Source organism: Pleurodeles waltl, chromosome 4_1 (assembly GCF_031143425.1).
Source record: "Pleurodeles waltl isolate 20211129_DDA chromosome 4_1, aPleWal1.hap1.20221129, whole genome shotgun sequence".
NCBI lineage: Eukaryota > Metazoa > Chordata > Amphibia > Caudata > Salamandridae > Pleurodeles > Pleurodeles waltl.
Window position 1 is genome coordinate 986,873,110 of NC_090442.1, and position 18,756 is coordinate 986,891,865.

Below are 18,756 nucleotides of genomic sequence, written 5' to 3' on the forward strand. Positions count from 1 at the left end.
TAATTGGTGTATTAGTAACTGTAAGGTCTGTAACTCCTTCCGACAAGCAGGATATGTCTGTTTCTGCAGCAGTATTTGCATTGATTGTGGTCTGAGGCTTGCAAAGCATAGAGACTTGGGAGACATGGGTAACTGGTGTTCACAAGGTAAACATGTAAAAGTCAGAATTTTCTTTAGTTTTGGATGACTTCGGAGTATCAATCACAGGATCAACAAGAGTTTTTAAGTCTTTAGAAACTGGATTAACATATGAAAATTTAGAAGTTCCACAAACTAATTCTTTAGGGTGATCTTCAGACAAGACTGAGATTTCTTCATTGCAAGTGCTCTGTGGTTTATTCATGGTATCAGAAATGGTTTCTTTGCAAAGTGTTTCTACTACAAGTAGTTGATCTTCAACTCTGTTAACACTGAAAGGTTGTTCTTTGGATTGAAATAGAACTGGAGTCTCTTCAGAAATCGCCTCTACATTGTTATCTAAATTTTCAGCTTTAGCCTTTGAATTAATGATGGTTTCTTGCAATAAAACACTAAGAACAGTACTTATCAGATCTTCGAATACAAGATTCAAATTCAAGTCTTTAGTTTTAGTGGGACATATTACATCTTTCAATACTTGAGCTTCAGTTTCAGATTTCTGGTGAAAAGGAGCAACTGGACTTCTCCCATTGAAAACAATGGGAAACAGAATCCGGGTTTTCCTGACTACCAAGCTGTGCATTATGGGATTTGCAGTCCCAAGAAGCAATTGTAGTCCTACACAAGAGTACCATGGAGAAAAGAGAAACAAACAGGAGTCAGCAAGGGACTCTAGATAGGTGTTCTAGGTGATTCCCAGGCTTCTGACAGTCCCCTTACAGCGCCCCCTGGAAATGGGACGACTGAGTCGTAACAATACTTTTTGTATATGGTTGTTCTTACTAATGCACTGTTTGCTCTTTCCTTAGATGCTGATGGGTTAAACATTGGTACATTCAAGTGATTATTAGTACCTGTTTCTTTTATCTTCAAATTCTTGTTCATGGTTCCCTATTTATGAGGGGGCTTCAGAAATCATTTCAGTGGATGCCTTTTTTCCATGTGTACGTTATCTTAGTGATCACATTCTTGATGGGATCATTCGTTGTGTCAGTGTATATGTGCTTAATGTGCTTGTTGACACCTAATGCAGTCTTCGTTGCAGTAATGCAGTATTCATTACATCAGGATTGTGGGAGGCCTGCAGGCTTTCTTGATGAAGCCTCCATAGAGTCTATTTAAGGGTTGACCATCCTGTTCTCTGAAAGGTTGTTTCCGAGTTCTTCATTGCCTAGGTAATGTACATGTGGTATCCTTCCAAGAGGAAGAGATGTTTATTGGACTTGACACTACACTGGCCCTTTGTGTATGGTAGCTACAAATTAATTTAAGTCCAAAGATCCTCTCTTTGTTATTTATACTGATGCAAAGAAGTCCACAGCAGCAAGTAAGCAGAGGAATACCAGTTTGTTAGGCTGTGCATCAAACTCTGCTATGATGTGTTTCAAAAGAGCCACGCAGATGGAATCTAGAGGCACCTTGCTAGCAATAGAGCAGGGACCTGTATATATTTAAGTGGAGTATCTTTTCCTGAAATTTGTCAGGTTGCAACTTCATCATTGCTTCATTCCTTCATCTTGATTCCGATGTGAGACTTTTAGTATACAATTCATTGGTAACTCCCAAGATGTCCTTCAAATTTGAGAGCTGCTCTAAAACTATTTTAAGTTAAGGAATCTGCTCAAAATGTCTTATGCAAGACAAGCGTTAGCAACAGACCCCCAAGCTGCCCTCCAGATTCCAGAGCTGCTTTAAAAATATTTTAAGTTAGAGAATCTGCTTACAATACCTTATGCAATATGAGAGTTAGCAACAGTAGTACCTTATAGATCTGAAAAACATCCTTGAAGTACATTGAAGTGATTTTCCTTATAAAGTATTTGTTTGTTTACTTATGCAGTCATAGAGGTGTCTGCTCTTGAATATGTACCAAACAGTTCTGTATCCTTAGTTTATAAGGTTGACAAAATGGTTTTAAATATGTTTTGTTTTTATAAAACTGTGTACTCTACACCAAAGGCACAATTAGACAACAGCAATTTTGAGATCATAGTTAGCCTTTGATGTAAAATGGTGTGATACCCTTATATAAATACAAAACCAGAGCTATCCTTCTGACCTCTGCAGCACATTCCTCCATATGATGGTGTTTTTACTTTTTTTTTCAGATTGGTTGGTCACTTCTTTGCAGATTAATAGAAGTTTGCCCCGACACTTTGGAGGAAATTTTTCCTGCGCAAGATGTTGAAACAGATTGGGAAATGCTGAGTTTTCATCAGTAAGATTTTTTGTCATGAATTTTAATAATACAAATAGTTGGTTCACATGCCTTGCGTTGTGCCTCAGTTTTGAAGTATCTAAACAATGCCCAATGGATCTGTCACTATTAGCCAGTTGAGTGGTAAATCTATTAGTCACCATTGAACATTGGATATTTGAGTTGATCCAGAGTTTTGGCATGCTGATAACCCATATATTAATACTGAATGTTGAGCTTGGTGGACCACGCTACAGCACCGTCTTACTAGTAGGAAAACATTGGTTGTCTACTGATATATGCGTGATTGAAGTTATTGTGCTTTTGTTATTTTGATATCAATGAAAAAATATACAAAATATTAAGTGCTTACCACAAGCTAGTTCTGCATTTCAGAACAGTGTTACTCTTGTTCCTAATGCTTACCATTAAAATCCACTAAATGTTACTATTAACCGAAATTTCCTGTCTGTATCCTGCGATTGATGCACTGGACTGATCATGGTTAAACATGCTTACTGTGTTAAAGATCTAAAAGTTTGAATAATAAAGGGGGGTGATAACGGATGACAGAGACGACATGAATAATATAATTTGTGTACCAGTTTTTGGAACTTAAGTAGTTTAAAAGCACTGTGTGTTGGTACTACTCTGCCATTTTTGCTCCTGTGACTTCCCACAGATAACGGGTTGTGCCACTTAAAACAGGGCATGTTGACAGGGAGTGTTTGATCATATTTTGCAAAGTTGAGCAGTACGTTTATATTTCTACACTGTCTAAAGACCTTAAAAGAAGGTTGAATTGCACAGACTTTTTCTTTGAAATGAGAAGGAGATGAAAACAAAAACAAAACTAATTCTGGCTGTGCGACAAGGTGATGTGTCATTTTATTGGCTTTGTGGAGAATTCTATTGAGTGGTTTCCGTCCTCTGCTACTCCAACCTCACCACAGTTTAAGTAATGGGAATTGTGATTTATTGGTGAGATTCAGAGGTGTGAAATTTTGAAATTTGAATGTGTGCAAGCAGTATCTAGACTGCTTTTGAAATAATGACCAATATCAGAATGAGTAGAAACTTAGCACTGGTGCACTGAAGGGGATCACAATCAAGCCTGTTTGTAAATGAGTGTGGAATTTAATGGAGGGAGGCAGTTCCCTGCAGCGAAACAATAAGTGCAGTCTATTTCCACTCATTCTTCCTTACACTTGCTTCTTTTTTCCATATAAAGTTTACTACCAGAGAAGACCCCTTAGAGAATATATGTCCCTAGTCTTGTGTAGGTAGTAGACCTAGAGTGCAATCTGGTGGTCTAGCCATTACACTCTTTCAGAAGAAAAAGGCCTTGCTCCAACCTGGCTAGTTGTGTTTTTGAACTCTGAAGTTGTACTATTGCTGATGTCATGAGGTTATTTTAACAGCTTTTTATGGGCACGTTATTTTAGCCATAGGCCTGCAGCTTGGACCCTTTAGCCTAGAAATAATTTATTTGATTATTTTAAGAGAAACTTCATTTTGTGGTGATGTCTTTTATTCTTTTATCTATTGCTCCTTTAGCGTAGAAACTGTTTTCATTCTTTAGCACAACATTTTTACTCTGTGTTTTGCTCAAGGCTGTACACAATAATGTTGTTGGTACTAAGTAGAACACCACTTTCTCTGCCATTTCACAGAAACATCTGTGTTTTTACATTAGGACAGTCTTCTTAGAGCACCAGATGTTTTATTATAAACCATCTCTTTGCCCCCCCATATGTTAGAGGGAAATTCCAGCCTGAAGTTGCCACTGCATGCTGTTCACTTCATTTCAGCTGTCTGCTGAAACTAGACCTTTTGTATGCCTACATGGAGAAGACTCTCAGTAGACCAACAGCCCTATTTGCTGCTATGCAATTCAGGTATGGGGGATGGTGTCTTCCCAGGGGCGGTGAAGGGCGAACTAGGGCTAACACTTCTGTGCTCTAGTATAGAACTTTAGTGATGTAGGTAGGAATTCTAAAACCTAGCATTGTGACACTATGGTGTGACTTTTCTTATGTTTAACTTTTTTGTCACCACTCTGCCATTGTCATGCTTCATTATCCTTACTATTGCAGTACATGCATTTTTATCTAGAACAGAGTTGATTCAATAAAATTAATTGAACCAATTCCTGCTTCTGTTTGTTTTTGCATGTGAGATTGTAACTGAGAGAAAGGGGCAAGATCTGTTCCATCAAGATTTCACTGAGAAATCAGAATTTCATACCCATGGCTGCCACAAATCACCTCTACTCTTGGGTATTGGTGAGGGACTGCTAGCTGGCTGGAAGGGTTATGCCAACAGTTGTCACACAGTGTGGAATTGTACTCAGTTCCCTACAATCCAATGGTGCTGCCGCCTAAATCCAGCAGTTTCATTTTTATTATGGGAGCCAACACGACATTGACTGTCGGAGAGCTGCTGCCTAGCGTCCAAGAAATTAACTTACAACATTGAGTCCCACTCCGGGAAAAGGAAATTCTTTCGACACACACCAGCATGCCCTTTGCTGCAGTGTATTCTCAGGTTGTAGTTAACTATTACTTTAAGGTGAGGGCTAAGATGACGCACTGCTGAATCTCTACTCGCGTGCCATGCTGTTGTTGGCAAGCTTGTGTGCACGTCAGCCCAAAGCAAACGCAAGTTATTTGGAGACAAGGGCAAAACGCCTCTTTCCACCTCAGCCTAGACCTTAGCAAAGCTGGCTAAGTTCTAGTTGCAAGTGCAGGTGAAATGGGTGGCAACACTTCCTGTTGCATTGTTCATTTTTCTGGATTTTTTTGCAAAATTCAATGCTCCGTTACTACATTGCTATCACATAAACACTTGGTTCCCCCTACCTTATAATTTTAGATTGGAATAGAAAATTTGTATTTACTGTTGAGTCATCACCAATTTATTTATATTTCATTTCTTTTTCATATATGAGAAACACATGTACAATGGACAAGTCATCATTTCATGAATTAGCCATACATTAGGCTTCCTCCAGAAGAACATAAAATATTGCAATATATCACAACATTATTATGTACAATGTAAATATGTCCCACATTCATCAAAACACTTCCTCACTCCCAAAACACATCCTCATGCGTACACGCTACCACACTTGCTCCAAACCCAGCCACCACCTGCATACATCAAGGGATAACATGGACAGTTCTTCTCCTTCACTGCTATTGAGTGTTGCAAGCTGGCAGCACACATTAAAATAGTCAAGCCCTACAATAAGATTCAATGTCCGCCTCTGCTATTCCACCTTCTTCTGCAGATTTAACAAATCTGGATAGTGCTATTCATGGGAACCCCCAATTCCACAGTAAACATTGGAGCATGGAGTTTACATTGTGCTAAAGAGAAGGGGCTGGGTGTGGGAGTACATCTGAACAAAAGACAAGGTAATCCTTCATCTCTAATTCAACATATTGCCAGATGCTTGCTTTCTGATAGACCCTCTAAAGGTGACATGTATGTGGCTGCAATTGCATGCCATCCCTCATTCTCATTGGAGTGTTGACACCAAAGCCTTATCACTTTAAAACTCAGAAAATGTGTTTTACTCTTTCCATAATCACCCCGTTTTGGTCTCTCTTTCACCTCATGTCATCAATTCTTCAACAAAGTACAATAAAAAGTACAGACACAGGGTGGGTCAGCTCCCTTCATCCATTAACTTTCATTAGTTTTTTTTGTTTCCCGTGGCATGGATTGGCTGTCCATCAAGGCTGTGGCATTTTGTGACTGCCATAGGTTACTTTGTCCCATTTCAATTCCCATTAGATTTTGGGTGTGGTCTTTTTTCTAGTTTGCAGATGCCACAGAAAGTGCAGCTAGTAATTGAGAAGTCAGTGTGTGTATTTGATTCAATTACTTTGCTGACACATGGCATTTCCATTGCTGGTTGACCTGAACTACTAAGTTATTCTCTAGACTTCTTGCTATATCAGCATTGTGAAGGAGATGCACAGACATATGCTGTTATTATAAAAACATTCATTCTTGCTTATAGATGATGCATTCATTTTGTGTATACTTGATGCGCACGATTCACAGCACTAAATATTTTAAATCTTGCCATGTAGATGAAACAAATAATTGTTTTTAATAATAAAATTGCTGGTGTTTGTTTTTCCTTAATAATGTGTTGGTTGAGAGCGAATGGATATCTGGTCCTAGGTGAGTTTTCTGTCATTTCTTAGCTGTCTTCAAGTGTATGACTTATGTAGATGTGGTTTTATGAGAGATTGTATGATTGAATAAATAACTGTAGCCATTGAGTTTGGTATTGGAAATTTATGCCAAGGGAGTTTACACCACGTTTCACAATATGGACCTCATAGCATCATATCCTTTTAGTTGTGTAAATTCAGGTGTAACATTGCAAGTTTCAAACTTTAAATTCTCATGCCACAATGCATTACAGAGAGAATAATATCATAAAGTGCAACACATAGATGATCACATCATAGCATTGTATTTGAATAGAAAGGTGGTATATCCCTGGCATCTTCTTATGGTACTCTCAATATCCCTTACCAAAGTGTGAATAGCTCATCCAATCTGAGTTTTTGTTTTGCATTCCGTGACATGTAGTCTTGTGTCCATACAGGAATGCAGAAAAAAACCTGGTTGGGTAAGATACTCCGGCGTGTACCATAGATACCTAAGAACTCTGCTCCGTGCAGTCTATCATGGAAGGCAAATAACACAACTGTGCGCAGAAAGTCTTTACATAGTGACATAACAAAGCACACAAACGTACAAGTTGGTGTGACTTGAGCACACCTCATCATCCACAATAAACAGCTGCTCACATAAAGAATAGGAAGTTGTAGAGAAGAGTTCTTTGAACTAGGGGGTGAGACACCCTAGAGGAGGCCTTCATTGATCTTGGGGGCGTGGGTGCAGGCTCTGGCCAAGAGAAGCATTTATTATGCTGCAAGGGAACAGAGACTAAAACTACAAACAGCATTGCAAAGTCAGTGGGTCAGCCCTTTTTTTAGGTTGAAGTCTAATAGACAGTGCAGCTGTCTGACTGCAAAGACATATTGGCAAAATACCGAAAGCTTATGTAAGAATGCATTTTGCCTATTGCTTACCTTTGGCTTTGTGTTTTGTCACTCACATTTGCTTGCTTTCTGTTGCAGGCTTTATTCGTTTTAGCCTATCCATTTTTCCTTCCTATCGAGCATAGACTGTTTACCACTATTCTGTTTGGCTCCTTGTTTGTTTCATGAATGCTTGCTTTTTTGGAACACTTTTTTTTTTTTTTTCATTAAGCAATCCTTGAGAGTGCATATGTTTTCCAGCTGTCTTCCTGGTGTGCTTCTCTCCCCACCCTCGGCACTCCACATTATTCTATCACTGGTTTGCGTCTGTCCCAGTGCTTGAAGTTGATTTATCTTGTGCCCTTCTCTCCCCGTACTGCTCATGTTATCTCGTTGTCTCCTCCTCTCCCTCACAGTGGTCCATGTTGTCCTCTGGCCCTTGTCCTGCTCATCCCCACCCAGCTCTCCATGTTGTCCTCTCTCGCCTGTGCCTTTCTCCCTCGCCCGCTTTCCTTGTTGCTTCATTCACCCACCTAATCCTTTCCCTAACCCACTATCCTTTTGTTTTAGGCACTTTTGTGCAGAACGTTTTAAAATTAGCTTTTTGCAGTACTTGTTATTTACCTATCCATCTCAGATTGGTAAATAAAAAAAAATGCTTATTTCATTTTGTAGGTGTGTGAAGTGTGTGTTGACGTGCACCTACAAAATTACATGGTGGCTGCGTCATAGTGCTTTTTCTGTAACCTTTACTTCATCAATCCATTTATTTTGAATTGGTGAATAAAAAAATAAAAAAAGACCAATTCATATTGTAGGTGCACAGACGTTTGTTGGTGCATGCCTACAAAACAATGACAGGGACACATGCTAGCTCTAGTATATTGGCTTAGCAGCACAGCAGCCATGCAGCTGTTCAGCATGGTTAAATGTCATTAGCAACAACAATAGGTCTCAAAGGCGAGACCTATTTGCTTTTCCAATGCTTGTTATATATCTTCTAGCACACCCTTTTCTTACACTTATGCCCACATGTACCCTTTCTATATATAAATGCATACAACACTGTCAACACACATAATTCTCTCACACAAAAACATTTTGATGGTCCTAGGAGTGGTGATGTGGGAGAAACACTATTGATGATGGTAGTGATTATGGTGATTGTGTTTTGAGTTGTTGTGGTGGTGCTAGAGCAATTATGATGATGGTTTTTGTAGGAATGATAGTGGATGCAGTGGTGATGGGAAACGTGGTGTTGGTGCTGTTGACAGTATTAGTCCAGTAATCTGTGATGGCTGTGTGCGCTGGCTGTCGCGTGTGACTGCTAGTCTGTGAGGAGGTTGACCGTAGTTCCAATAATGTATTTCCCCTATTCTGATGGGTAAGGCAGTGATCTCAGGATCTTATGGCTGCTAGTTTATAGTAGATATGATTGTGTGTCTGATAACAGGATTGCTACTCTGAGGGTTGTGTGTGTGCTTTTAAGAGTGCTGTTGGTATTGTGAATTGTACTCTGAAAAGGGATCATTTGTAGCAGGAAAGCATTGAGGTACAATTAGGTCTGAGGCTACTGTTTTCATTCTCTTACTAATGGAAAATAAAATCATGTAAAATGTAACCGAGCAAATGAACACTCAAAGCCTGGGGCCCAACCTACTATGGATCTTGAGCTACTGGGTCAAGTTACCCTTTTACACTTGACCCTCAGTGGTAGATGTGGTTGAGCAGCCAAGGCTCTCTGTGGCATGATTTGTAGATACAGGTCAGTGAACACGACTGATAACTCAAAGTGCGGATAGTATGAACAAAAACAAAACAAAGCCCAGTCATATACTTGTTTTTATAAGAAAAAGTAGTATTTTATTTCTGAATCTACACATGCAAAAGAACACAATTGAGGTTGGGGTGCTAGTAGTTGTTAGGTAAATCTCTTTCCCTCTCTTCTTCTTGTAATGTGTTCATGGTTATTCCCCATTCACTGATGGCCACATCCAGGGAATGCACACAATTAGGCCGTACTCAAGAGTTCCCCTTGGGCTCCTCAAGTTTTAGTCAATAGTGTCTATGGTGCTGCAGTACCGTTAGCAGTGAGTCACCTAGAGCCTATCCGGCCAAGTTTCATGCCGTGAGAGAAGGAAAAAGCCTGAAGAGTTAAGTGATGCAGCAGCTGCCCTCCTCCCAAGCACCCGGAACGGCTTCTCTGTTTGAAGAAGTTGGGTTGTCTTTGAGGAGCGCTGCCGGATTATTTGCAGTTATCGGAGCAGCTGCCAGCTCGCAAAAATGTGTTAAGTTGATTTTACCCATTGGGGGGGATCCTTTCTTCAGCTCCTGACTAGCCAGCAAAGGGTGTGACATCATTCAGTGTCCTCTGCAGTCCTCTGTGTTGAGTCGGGGACCGTTCCCTCATGGTGAATGCTGGTTCAACCCACCAAACCTAGCCTTAGCCTCTCTGGCGGTGGCCTGAATCCTTTGGTAGTGTTGGCCCCGGCAGCCCCTCCTGACATATGGGGTTGTCGCATTACAGGATAATCTGGGTGCAGGCTCCTCCACCACAAGCGCCCCTGCCCAGACGATTGGGAGGCCTGCAAGTTCTCAAAGTAGCAACTTTACTGGTGGCCCCCTCTGGCATACAGGGCACTGCCACTTGGCAGTACTGTTGTAGCAACACCCTCACAGTGCTCAACACGTGGCTCAGTCTATGGCAGCCTGGCCCAATCAGTGCACATCCGAATCCTCACACCTCACACAGGGAGCTCTCACAGTAGGGCTCCTCACTGGACCTCGCTCCCTCCAACGCTCTCCGCTTCTTCTCAGGGTACACTGGTCTTGGCAAACAGGCAGGTGCTTGTGCTCCAAGGTAGATGGTCTTAGTTTCCCTGGATAATGTCCTCTCCCCCAGCAGGGAGACTAGGAGGCCTTTGCCCCCATTCCTGTGCACAGGTAGAAGTCTTGCAGAGATTCCCTTTCTCACGTAGTTGTTTTACCCTATATCAATTATTCCTGCTTTATTCTTGTGTTCCTTCCTCCTCCTCACTCTCTTGTTGGTTTAATTCTTGGGAGCTCTAATAAAATCTTGAGAGTCATCCTGTGAGAGAAGTGACAGAAAGACTTGTGTGGAGGCAAGTTGTAGACGTTGGAATAAAACCTGTTAACCCTGCATTGATTTCCTTATTTATTACACAGACCTTTCTCCCTAGTCCTTGTCAAATAGCCTCTATGGCTGCTTGATAGATGAAAATGTTTGGGGTCTCAGCCTCCTCTTCTTATAATCCATTTCCATACACCAAAATGTAATTTAGAGTCTGAGTCTTTGAAGTTATACGTCTGGGTTGTGCTTCTTTTGAAGTGGACACTTCTCTTTTACCTTATTTCCTCATGAAAGACTGTCACAGGAGTCAAACATCCGAAGCTGATTGTCACACAACACAACTCATGGGTACAACTCATGGGAGTAACCAGAGTTCAGACCTGGATTTCAGCCACAGTGATATGTGCATCAAAAGGTTAATCCCGACCCCCGCCCTTCTCTTTATGACTTCCTTATCAGCCCATCTCCTTTCTGGAGATGTGCCTATGTCTCTTCCTTGTGATCTATCACTGAATCAAAGAGCAGCCTTTTGCAGTATGTGTCCTGCCCAGCTCACAGGACTGCAGCAATACTCATGTCTTCTCCAGGCAGGTCTTGGCTTCCCAAGATGGAAGCCAGGGTCCTCCCAACAATGTACCATTGTAAGTCCCCTTAGTTAGTGTACATTCACAGCACAACTACTTCCTCCACCGTTCCTTCCGTTCATTGTACCATTACAAGTACACATGCATACAGCAGACTCACAGTCTGTGCCCACTGTTTACATTGAAGCTTGTGTATATCTAACCAGGGTGTGCTACTTACAGACACACCCACTGCCAGCACACACACTCACCATGTGTGTGCTGCACAACACTTCACCCTTCATATATTATACTTCATGCAAGCAGACATACACCCAGCACATGCTTTCATTTTGGATGTGCTGCACAGCACTTTATCTCTCATGTAATGTATTCCTCACTGGCATACATACATCCATTACATGCACTAAGCACACATGCACTGCAGATTACTGCTGTAGTCCTGTAGTGTAGCCTTCCCAGGCACACATACATCCAGTGAAGAGTCACTACTCCTGCGCTGCACAGCAGTCCACATCCACCTGATATAGGCCAAGGGTTGAGTAGAGCACACAGCAGCATAACTAACAAGCACTGGCATAGCCAATATGTTTCACCTATGCGACTTATTTGCATTGTCGGTGTCTTTTAAAGATGTTACACAGCAACACAATCGGCTGTTAACCGTTTAAAGTACATAAAAGCAAACGCTATGCGCGGCCAGCATTGTCCCTGCTATCGCACTTTGTTTTTATTTACTTTAAGCCATGTTATACAGCAGCTTGTGCTCCTGTGCAACATGTTTAAATGAGGGAGCCATGGCAAAGCTTTCCTGGGAGCGGCAGGTGGAGGGGTGGTGGGTGACAGGAGGGTCAGAGGGTGCATGGTGGGTGGTGCCCAGGGGGAGTAGGGCAGACAGGGAAGCCATACGACAGGGGTGAGGCAGGGAGGTTTGGGCTAACAGGGATGGAAAAAGAAAGTCAGGAAACACATAGCTTAAGGTTTTCAGAAGACCCATGCATTCAGAGTGAGTGCATTTGGTTAAGAAAAAAAAAAAAAAAAAGGACCTTGGGGAAGAATGTGGTCAGAGGAAGGACACTGGCCACCTGAAGAAGTACTTTGTGCCAAAGCCACGGCAGGAAGCTGAGCCCTGGAGGAGCGTTGGCCAATCAGGAGCAAGGAATGGAGACCCACATGGGAGCCAGCCACTGGTGAGTGAAGAGTTGCTGATCAACAGAATGCAAATAAATGAGACCCACGTGGGAGCCAGCCAAACATAAGTATAGGAATGTGGAGGCAGCTAATGGTAAGTAGGGGTAAGTAATAGGTGGGCTCTGACCCCCCTTTAAGATATATCTATATTTTTTTGTAACAAAAGACTTTGCAAGCACAGTGCACAAGTGCGTGCAATGCAAGGAAAACCTAAAAAGGTGAGTGATCCTGTAGGCCTGTCTCCAGGTGCAAAAGGTAAAAAAAAAAGTCCTGTTCACTTCTACTGATCACTACACAGTATGCTGCCACCACCATGCTACTTAACACCTGGTGAAGGCAGTAGGCTTCCACCACTTTGAGGGTCGCCCTTTAGGTGCTCCTTCCAGTCTTAACAAGACCACAATCCATGAGACAGACCTATGTCATGGCAGGCACACATGATCCGTGTTTGCCTTTGACACAAAACCAGCACTAGGGATCTGGACAACAGTATTGTTGGGCCCTCAGGGCACGGGTACACATCTTTTACCACACAGAGGACTTTTCTGCCCCAACAGTGCTAAAGGTCCCTCAGTGCAGGTTCCAGCAAGCATTTCAACACTGTAATACATAACATGTCATTACAACAAATACTATGTGTGGACAACTGTATTAAAGGTAACTAAAATATTTTGAAGAGCGTAGGTGATTAAATATTGGCTTACCTCAAAAAATAAATATACCAACAAATGCCCACTTGTCAAAGTAAGTTTCAATTGTCAGTGCAACATAGGATAGTTCCTCCAGCTACACACACCTACTCTCCACATCACTCATAATCTGTGTACATGCATTTGTGTATTGAGAAGCTTTTGACATCTGTTAAGCAATTGGTTTATTTACTAGTTCATTCTTAAGGCACATTGTTTGCTAAATTCCGCCTGAAAATGCATATTGCCGTAGTCTACAGCGACATATTGTGTGCGAGAATATGGCAGCACTGGTGGCTTTGAGACCTTCTGGTAAACAACATCTAAGTTATGTGACGTTTTATGCTCTTCACGCGCAACAAAGTTTATTTTGTTTCTGAAGGCGACATTGCTATTTTTGCACTACCTGGACAACACACTTAAAAAAATAATATTAAATATGCTATATCACTTTTTGAAACTAATAGCTGTTTTTAAGCTTGAGAATGTATTGTAGTTTTCTATATTTGTTCAGCAGTGATGAATGTCGTGCCCGACTTACTCGTGGCCAACAATCTGCATTGGGTTACCAAGCAACCAAGAAGCACAGGCTTACCAAAGCAGAATGCCTTAAAATTCCACTTTAGCTTTGATTTTAACTGTATTTATGTCTCTTCAGATGACATTCATAACAGTCTGATGGGTACAACTACCTGTAGATTCCTCACCTTATGAACTCTCTCAATGCACCAGCATTCAACAGAAATTTTCTTCCCAGCTCTGCACGTGGATGAGGACGTCACTATTGCCCGACTCCATCTGACGTCATCGTGGCAATAAGAGGACTTCGCCGGCGTGCTGACGTCAGCTCCCTTTCCCTTTTTTTGAGCCTTCGAACCATATCGGTTTTTCTCCTGGCTCTTGGGAAGCTACTGTTTTTTGAAGGTGTTACTTTGGTAAAATGTCTCCACCTCGTAAATCAGGGTTCAAGCCTTGTAGAGAGTGCGGAGGTCGTATGTCAGTGATGGACCCTCATAATGACTGCTTGTGGTGTTTGAGCTCCGAGCACAATGTGGAGGAGTGTGGTTCATGTCAGAAAATGAACCCGAAGGCACTTAAGGAGCGAGAGGCCAAGTTGTTTTTGGCCAAGGCTAAAAAGGAAAAAAGGCATGGACATCGGAGGTCATCTTCAAGGAAGTCCTCGAGGTCACATAAGAGGCGGCATCAACATGATTCCCGGCGTCAGCATTATTCCCAGCGATGTTCGGAGAGGGACCGATCCTGGTCGAGGTCACCATCTATTCGGCATCGTCTGACGTGGGATGTCAGTTCGACGGTGACTCCTCAGCCTGAGAGCCATCAGACTTCTCCGGTGCCATCTGTGTTTGAGGTGGTCGAGCCTCCCCAGAGTCCTTGCTTCTTGCCTGCAGCACAGTTGGAGGTGCCTGATCCAGCGCCGACACCGCAGGAGTATCCAGCATTCCCGGCTCCAGGAGCAGATCCAGCTGCATTCTTGAATGCTATGTTTAGTATCTTTAACTCCATGGCCCCTGGTGGTGCACTGGCTCGTCCCTCAGGTCCCTTGACTTTTGGATTGGGTGTTCCGACTTCATACAAGTCAACGCTATTCATGCCCTTCTGTCCAGCAGAGGGTGCTGGTCCGGCGCCGTTGGCGTCACCGAGGAGACCCTCGACGTCGGTGGCTTCTGTGGATCCGGTGGCGCTGATGACTTCACCACAAATCCAGTCGACGCTGGGGAAGAGAGCCCGTTTATCCATGACGCGGATGAATCCGAGGACCGGGGTGTGTCTCCCTGGCTGCGTAAGCCGAGGTCGTCGGCGTTGGCCAATTCTATGTCGAGGCCGAGGATAGAGGCAAGGCTGCGCTCAAGAAGAAGGGCTCTGAGGCTTTTGGAGGAGCAAGAGTATAGAAGGGAGCTCCTGGAGGAAGGAGTGATCAATGAGCCCCTGGTAGACTTTCAGGGTTTGGACTCCGCGAGTGGTCTTGATACTTCCCCCTGAGTGGGATTTAGCCTCTCCTGGACCTTCCGCTACCGGCAGCTGAGGTAAAGATGAACATTCTGACGGAAGTCTTGCATCCTGCTTCAGCTGCTGCGGAACCACTCCTTCCGTTCAATGAGGCTCTTAAAGAACCCATCAGTATGGAGGAAGCCTGTATCTTCGACTGGTGTAAGCAGATCGTTGGCGAGAAGATATAGAGTGGCTCCTGGGGACCCAAGAGTCCTCTCTCTGCATCCGACTCCGGAGAGTCTGGTGGTTCAGGCCTCGTGCTCACATTCGGCTCCTGGTTCCTTCCCTGGGGCTCCATCGGACAGGAGGTCGAAAAGGATGGAGCGATCTGCCAAGAAGAATTTTTTCTTCGTGCAGTATGGCCCTTAAGTCTGCAAATGCCACTTGTGTTTTGGCCAGGTATGTTCATGCCCTGATAGACGCAGCCAAGGCTGTGCTACCTGATTTGCCTCAGGATATGCGGGCCTCCTGTCTGATGTGCAAGCGGCAGCGACTCAGGTTATTCAGTCGGGCTGGATACGTCTGACTCGGTGGCCAGGGCAATGGGCACATCTGTGGTCACCAGGTGACATGCATGGTTGAGGTCTTCTGGGTTTTCAACAGATGTACAGACAACCCTGTTGGACTTGCCGTTTGATGTGGGCAAGTTGTTTGGTTCCAAAGCTGACTCTGCCTTGGAGCGCTTTAAGGAGAGCAGGGCTACTGCCAAGTCCCTAGGCCTGCAGGCTTCTATGACAACCCCGTTTAGGTCTTTTAGAAGATTCCGGGGGTTTGGAAGAGGAACTTCTTTTTGGGGGAGACCCCTACCAGCAGGCCAACAACCGTCTAGCCTTCCCTATAGGTCATATAGAGGGCGGGGTAGGGTTAGAACGAGAGGAGACACCCAGCAGCACCCTGCCCCCTTCTCTTCCTCCGGGGGGGGTGCAACAGGGAAAGCAGCCTTAGTCCTCCATCCATTGCATCCCATGCTTCTCCTGTAGGGGGAAGGTTGTTTCATTTTATCCGCATGTGGAAATTGATCACATCAGACTCCTGGGTCCTCAATATTGTGGGGAAAGGTTACGCCCTTCCTTTTCGGGAGTTTCCCCCTCCCATCCCTCCCCGTCCATCCTTTTGCACAGAAGACCATCTCCTGTTGTTGCAGCAGGCAGTTCTAGTCCTTTCATCAAAAGGTGCAGTGGAGTTGGTTCCAGAGCAGGAAAGGGGTCAGGGTTGTTATTCAAGATATTTCCTTATCCCCAAGAAGGATGGTCGTTTGAGGCCGGTCCTGGACCTGAGGGTTTTGAATTGGTTCCTCAAACAGGAGAAATTCAAAATGCTGACTCTAGCGCAGGTGCTTCTGGCGTTGAACAAAGAAGATTGGATGGTGTTTGTCGACTTACAGGATGCTTACTTTCATATCCCCATTCTGAAGTCGCACAGGAAGTATCGCCGGTTTGTGGTAAGGACGCAACACTACCAGTTTGCGGTCCTTCCTTTTGGTCTTACTTCAGCACCTTAAGTCTTCACAAAGGTGATGGCAGTGGTTGCAGCAGATCTCAGGAGGAAGGGAATATCGGTATTCCCTTGCCTGGACGATTGGTTGATCAGAGCCAAGTCTCCGGAGCTCGTGCTGCATCACCTGCAAATGACAACCCAGTTGTTGTTCGATCTGGGGTTTTCGGTAAACGTGCCCAAATCTCACCTGGAGCCCTCTCAATGCCTCCTGTTGATAGGGGTGGTACTGGACACAACATTGAATCGGGCCTATCCTCCACCTCAGCGGATTCAGGACATTCAGACGTTGATTCCAATGTTTCAAAGTGGAGCGGGTTGTTCCAGTCCTCAAGGTCCTTTTTCTGCTCGGTCTGTTCGCTTCTTGCATTATGTTGGTAACTCATGCACGCTGGCACATTAGGGCTCTTCAGTGGTGCCTCCGCAGGCAGTGGTTTCATCACAGAGGGGATCTCCAGGAGTTGATAAAGATCTCCAGAGTCACTGCAGCAGATCTACGATGGTGGGCTGCGGACGGCAACCTTTCCCAAGGAAGGCCATTTTCACTACCACCGCCAGTGGCCACGGTTATAACAGATGCCTCCACTCTAGGGTGGGGAGCTCATCTGCGGGACCTGGCGGTCAAGGGTCATTGGTCTCCAGTGGAACAGATGTTTCATATCAATCTGTTAGAATTGCGGGCGAGACGTTTGGCTCTCATGGCTTCCTCCCTTCCCTTTGCGGTCAGTCGGTTCAGGTCCTGACGGACAACACTACCGCAATGTGGTACATAAACAAGCAGGGAGGAGTAAGGTCGTACCTTCTTTGCAGAGAGGCTCTGTGGCTCTGGTCCTGGGCTCAGGACCATCAGATTTGCGTAGTAGCAAACCATCTGGCTGGAGTTCTTAATGTACATGCGGACAGTCTCAGTCAACACTTCTTGGTCGATCATGAGTGGCGTCTACATCCAGACCTGGTCCTTTACATCTTCCGGATGTGGGGATTCCCTCAGGTAGACCTATTTGCCACTCGAGAAACGCGCACTGCCAGTCGTTCTGCAGCCTCCAGTATCTGGTGCAAGGAGCGTTGGGGGACACGTTTCAGATGTCCTGGTACGGCCAGTTGCTTTACGCGTTTCCCCCCATACCCTTGATTCCTCGGGTTCTGAGGAAGTTTTGCCAAGACCGGGCCCAACTCATCTTAATACCTCCGGATTGGCCAAGAAGGGTGTGGTACCCAGACCTTCTCCAACAGTCACTGTCACTGTCTCCCTCACAGGGCAGATCTCCTCTCGCAGTTGCAGGGGCAGGTTCTACACCCCCACCTCCAGAGCCTGCACCTTCATGCCTGGAGCATGACAGGGGCAGTCTGAATTCCTTTTCTCTGCCGTCAGTATTGGTGGACGTTATTTTATCGGCCAGACGACACTCCACCAGATCTATCTATGCTGGCAGATGGGCAAAATTTGTTGCTTGGTATAAAGAGAAGCAAATTGATCCTTTATGGGCCCAATTGTCGGACATTTTATTATTTGCGTTGTCCTTGGCACAGAGGGGTTGTCAGTTGCAACTGTTAAGGGCTATCTGTCGGCACTGTCGGCCTTTCTGTGCCTTCCTGATCAACCCTCTTTATTTAAGTCCCCTATAGTTATAAGGTTCTTAAAGGGTCGTATTAATAGGTTTCCTCCCACCCCGTTTATTATACCTCAGTGGGATTTGAATTTAGTTCTTACATTCCTGATGGGTTCGCTGTTTGAACCTTTACATTCATGTCCGTTAAGGTTGTTGGTATTAAAGACTGTTTTTCTCATAGCTATCATGTCTGCTAGGTGAGTGAGTGAACTTCAAGCGCTTAGCGTTAAACCCCCTTTTACTTCTTTTCATGCGGACAAGGTGGTTCTGAGGACCAGGGCGGCTTTCCTACCAAAGGTTGTTACACCCTTCCATTTGGGACAATCTATAACGCTCTAGTCTTTCTACCCTCCTTCCCATCCATCAAAGGAGGAGGAGAGACTGCATCGGCTTGATCCGAGGAGAGCGTTAAGTTTCTACATCAAGAGAACGAGAGAGTTCCGGGAGGACGATCAGCTCATCATTGGCTATGTGGGTAAGAGGAAAGGCAAGGCTGTCCACAAAAGAACACTGTCCAGGTGGGTCATTCTTTGCATAAAAGTATGTTATTCCTTAGCAAAGAAGGTTACTCCTGTTGGAATTATAGCTCATTCCACCAGGGCTAAGTCAGCCTCTTTGGCCTTGGCTAGAGGTGTTCCTGTGGATGAGATTTGTAAGGCTGCGACTTGGGCTTCTCTCCA

The 18,756-nt window shown here is 44.2% G+C and overlaps 1 protein-coding gene across 3 annotated transcripts in view; it reads left to right on the plus strand.

Annotated features, from left to right (window-relative positions):
* Nucleotides 1–18,756, plus strand: part of LRRK2 (leucine rich repeat kinase 2) — a 1,446,345-nt gene that overhangs the window by 41,058 nt on the left and 1,386,531 nt on the right. For 2 of the 3 annotated variants that reach the window (XM_069229760.1, XM_069229761.1), the window contains exon 3: nucleotides 2,247–2,356. In XM_069229760.1, the coding sequence (XP_069085861.1) occupies nucleotides 2,247–2,356 (110 nt within the window). Of the gene's footprint in view, nucleotides 1–2,242; nucleotides 2,357–18,756 lie in introns of those variants that run through there. The other variant, XM_069229762.1, reaches the window with a different exon arrangement.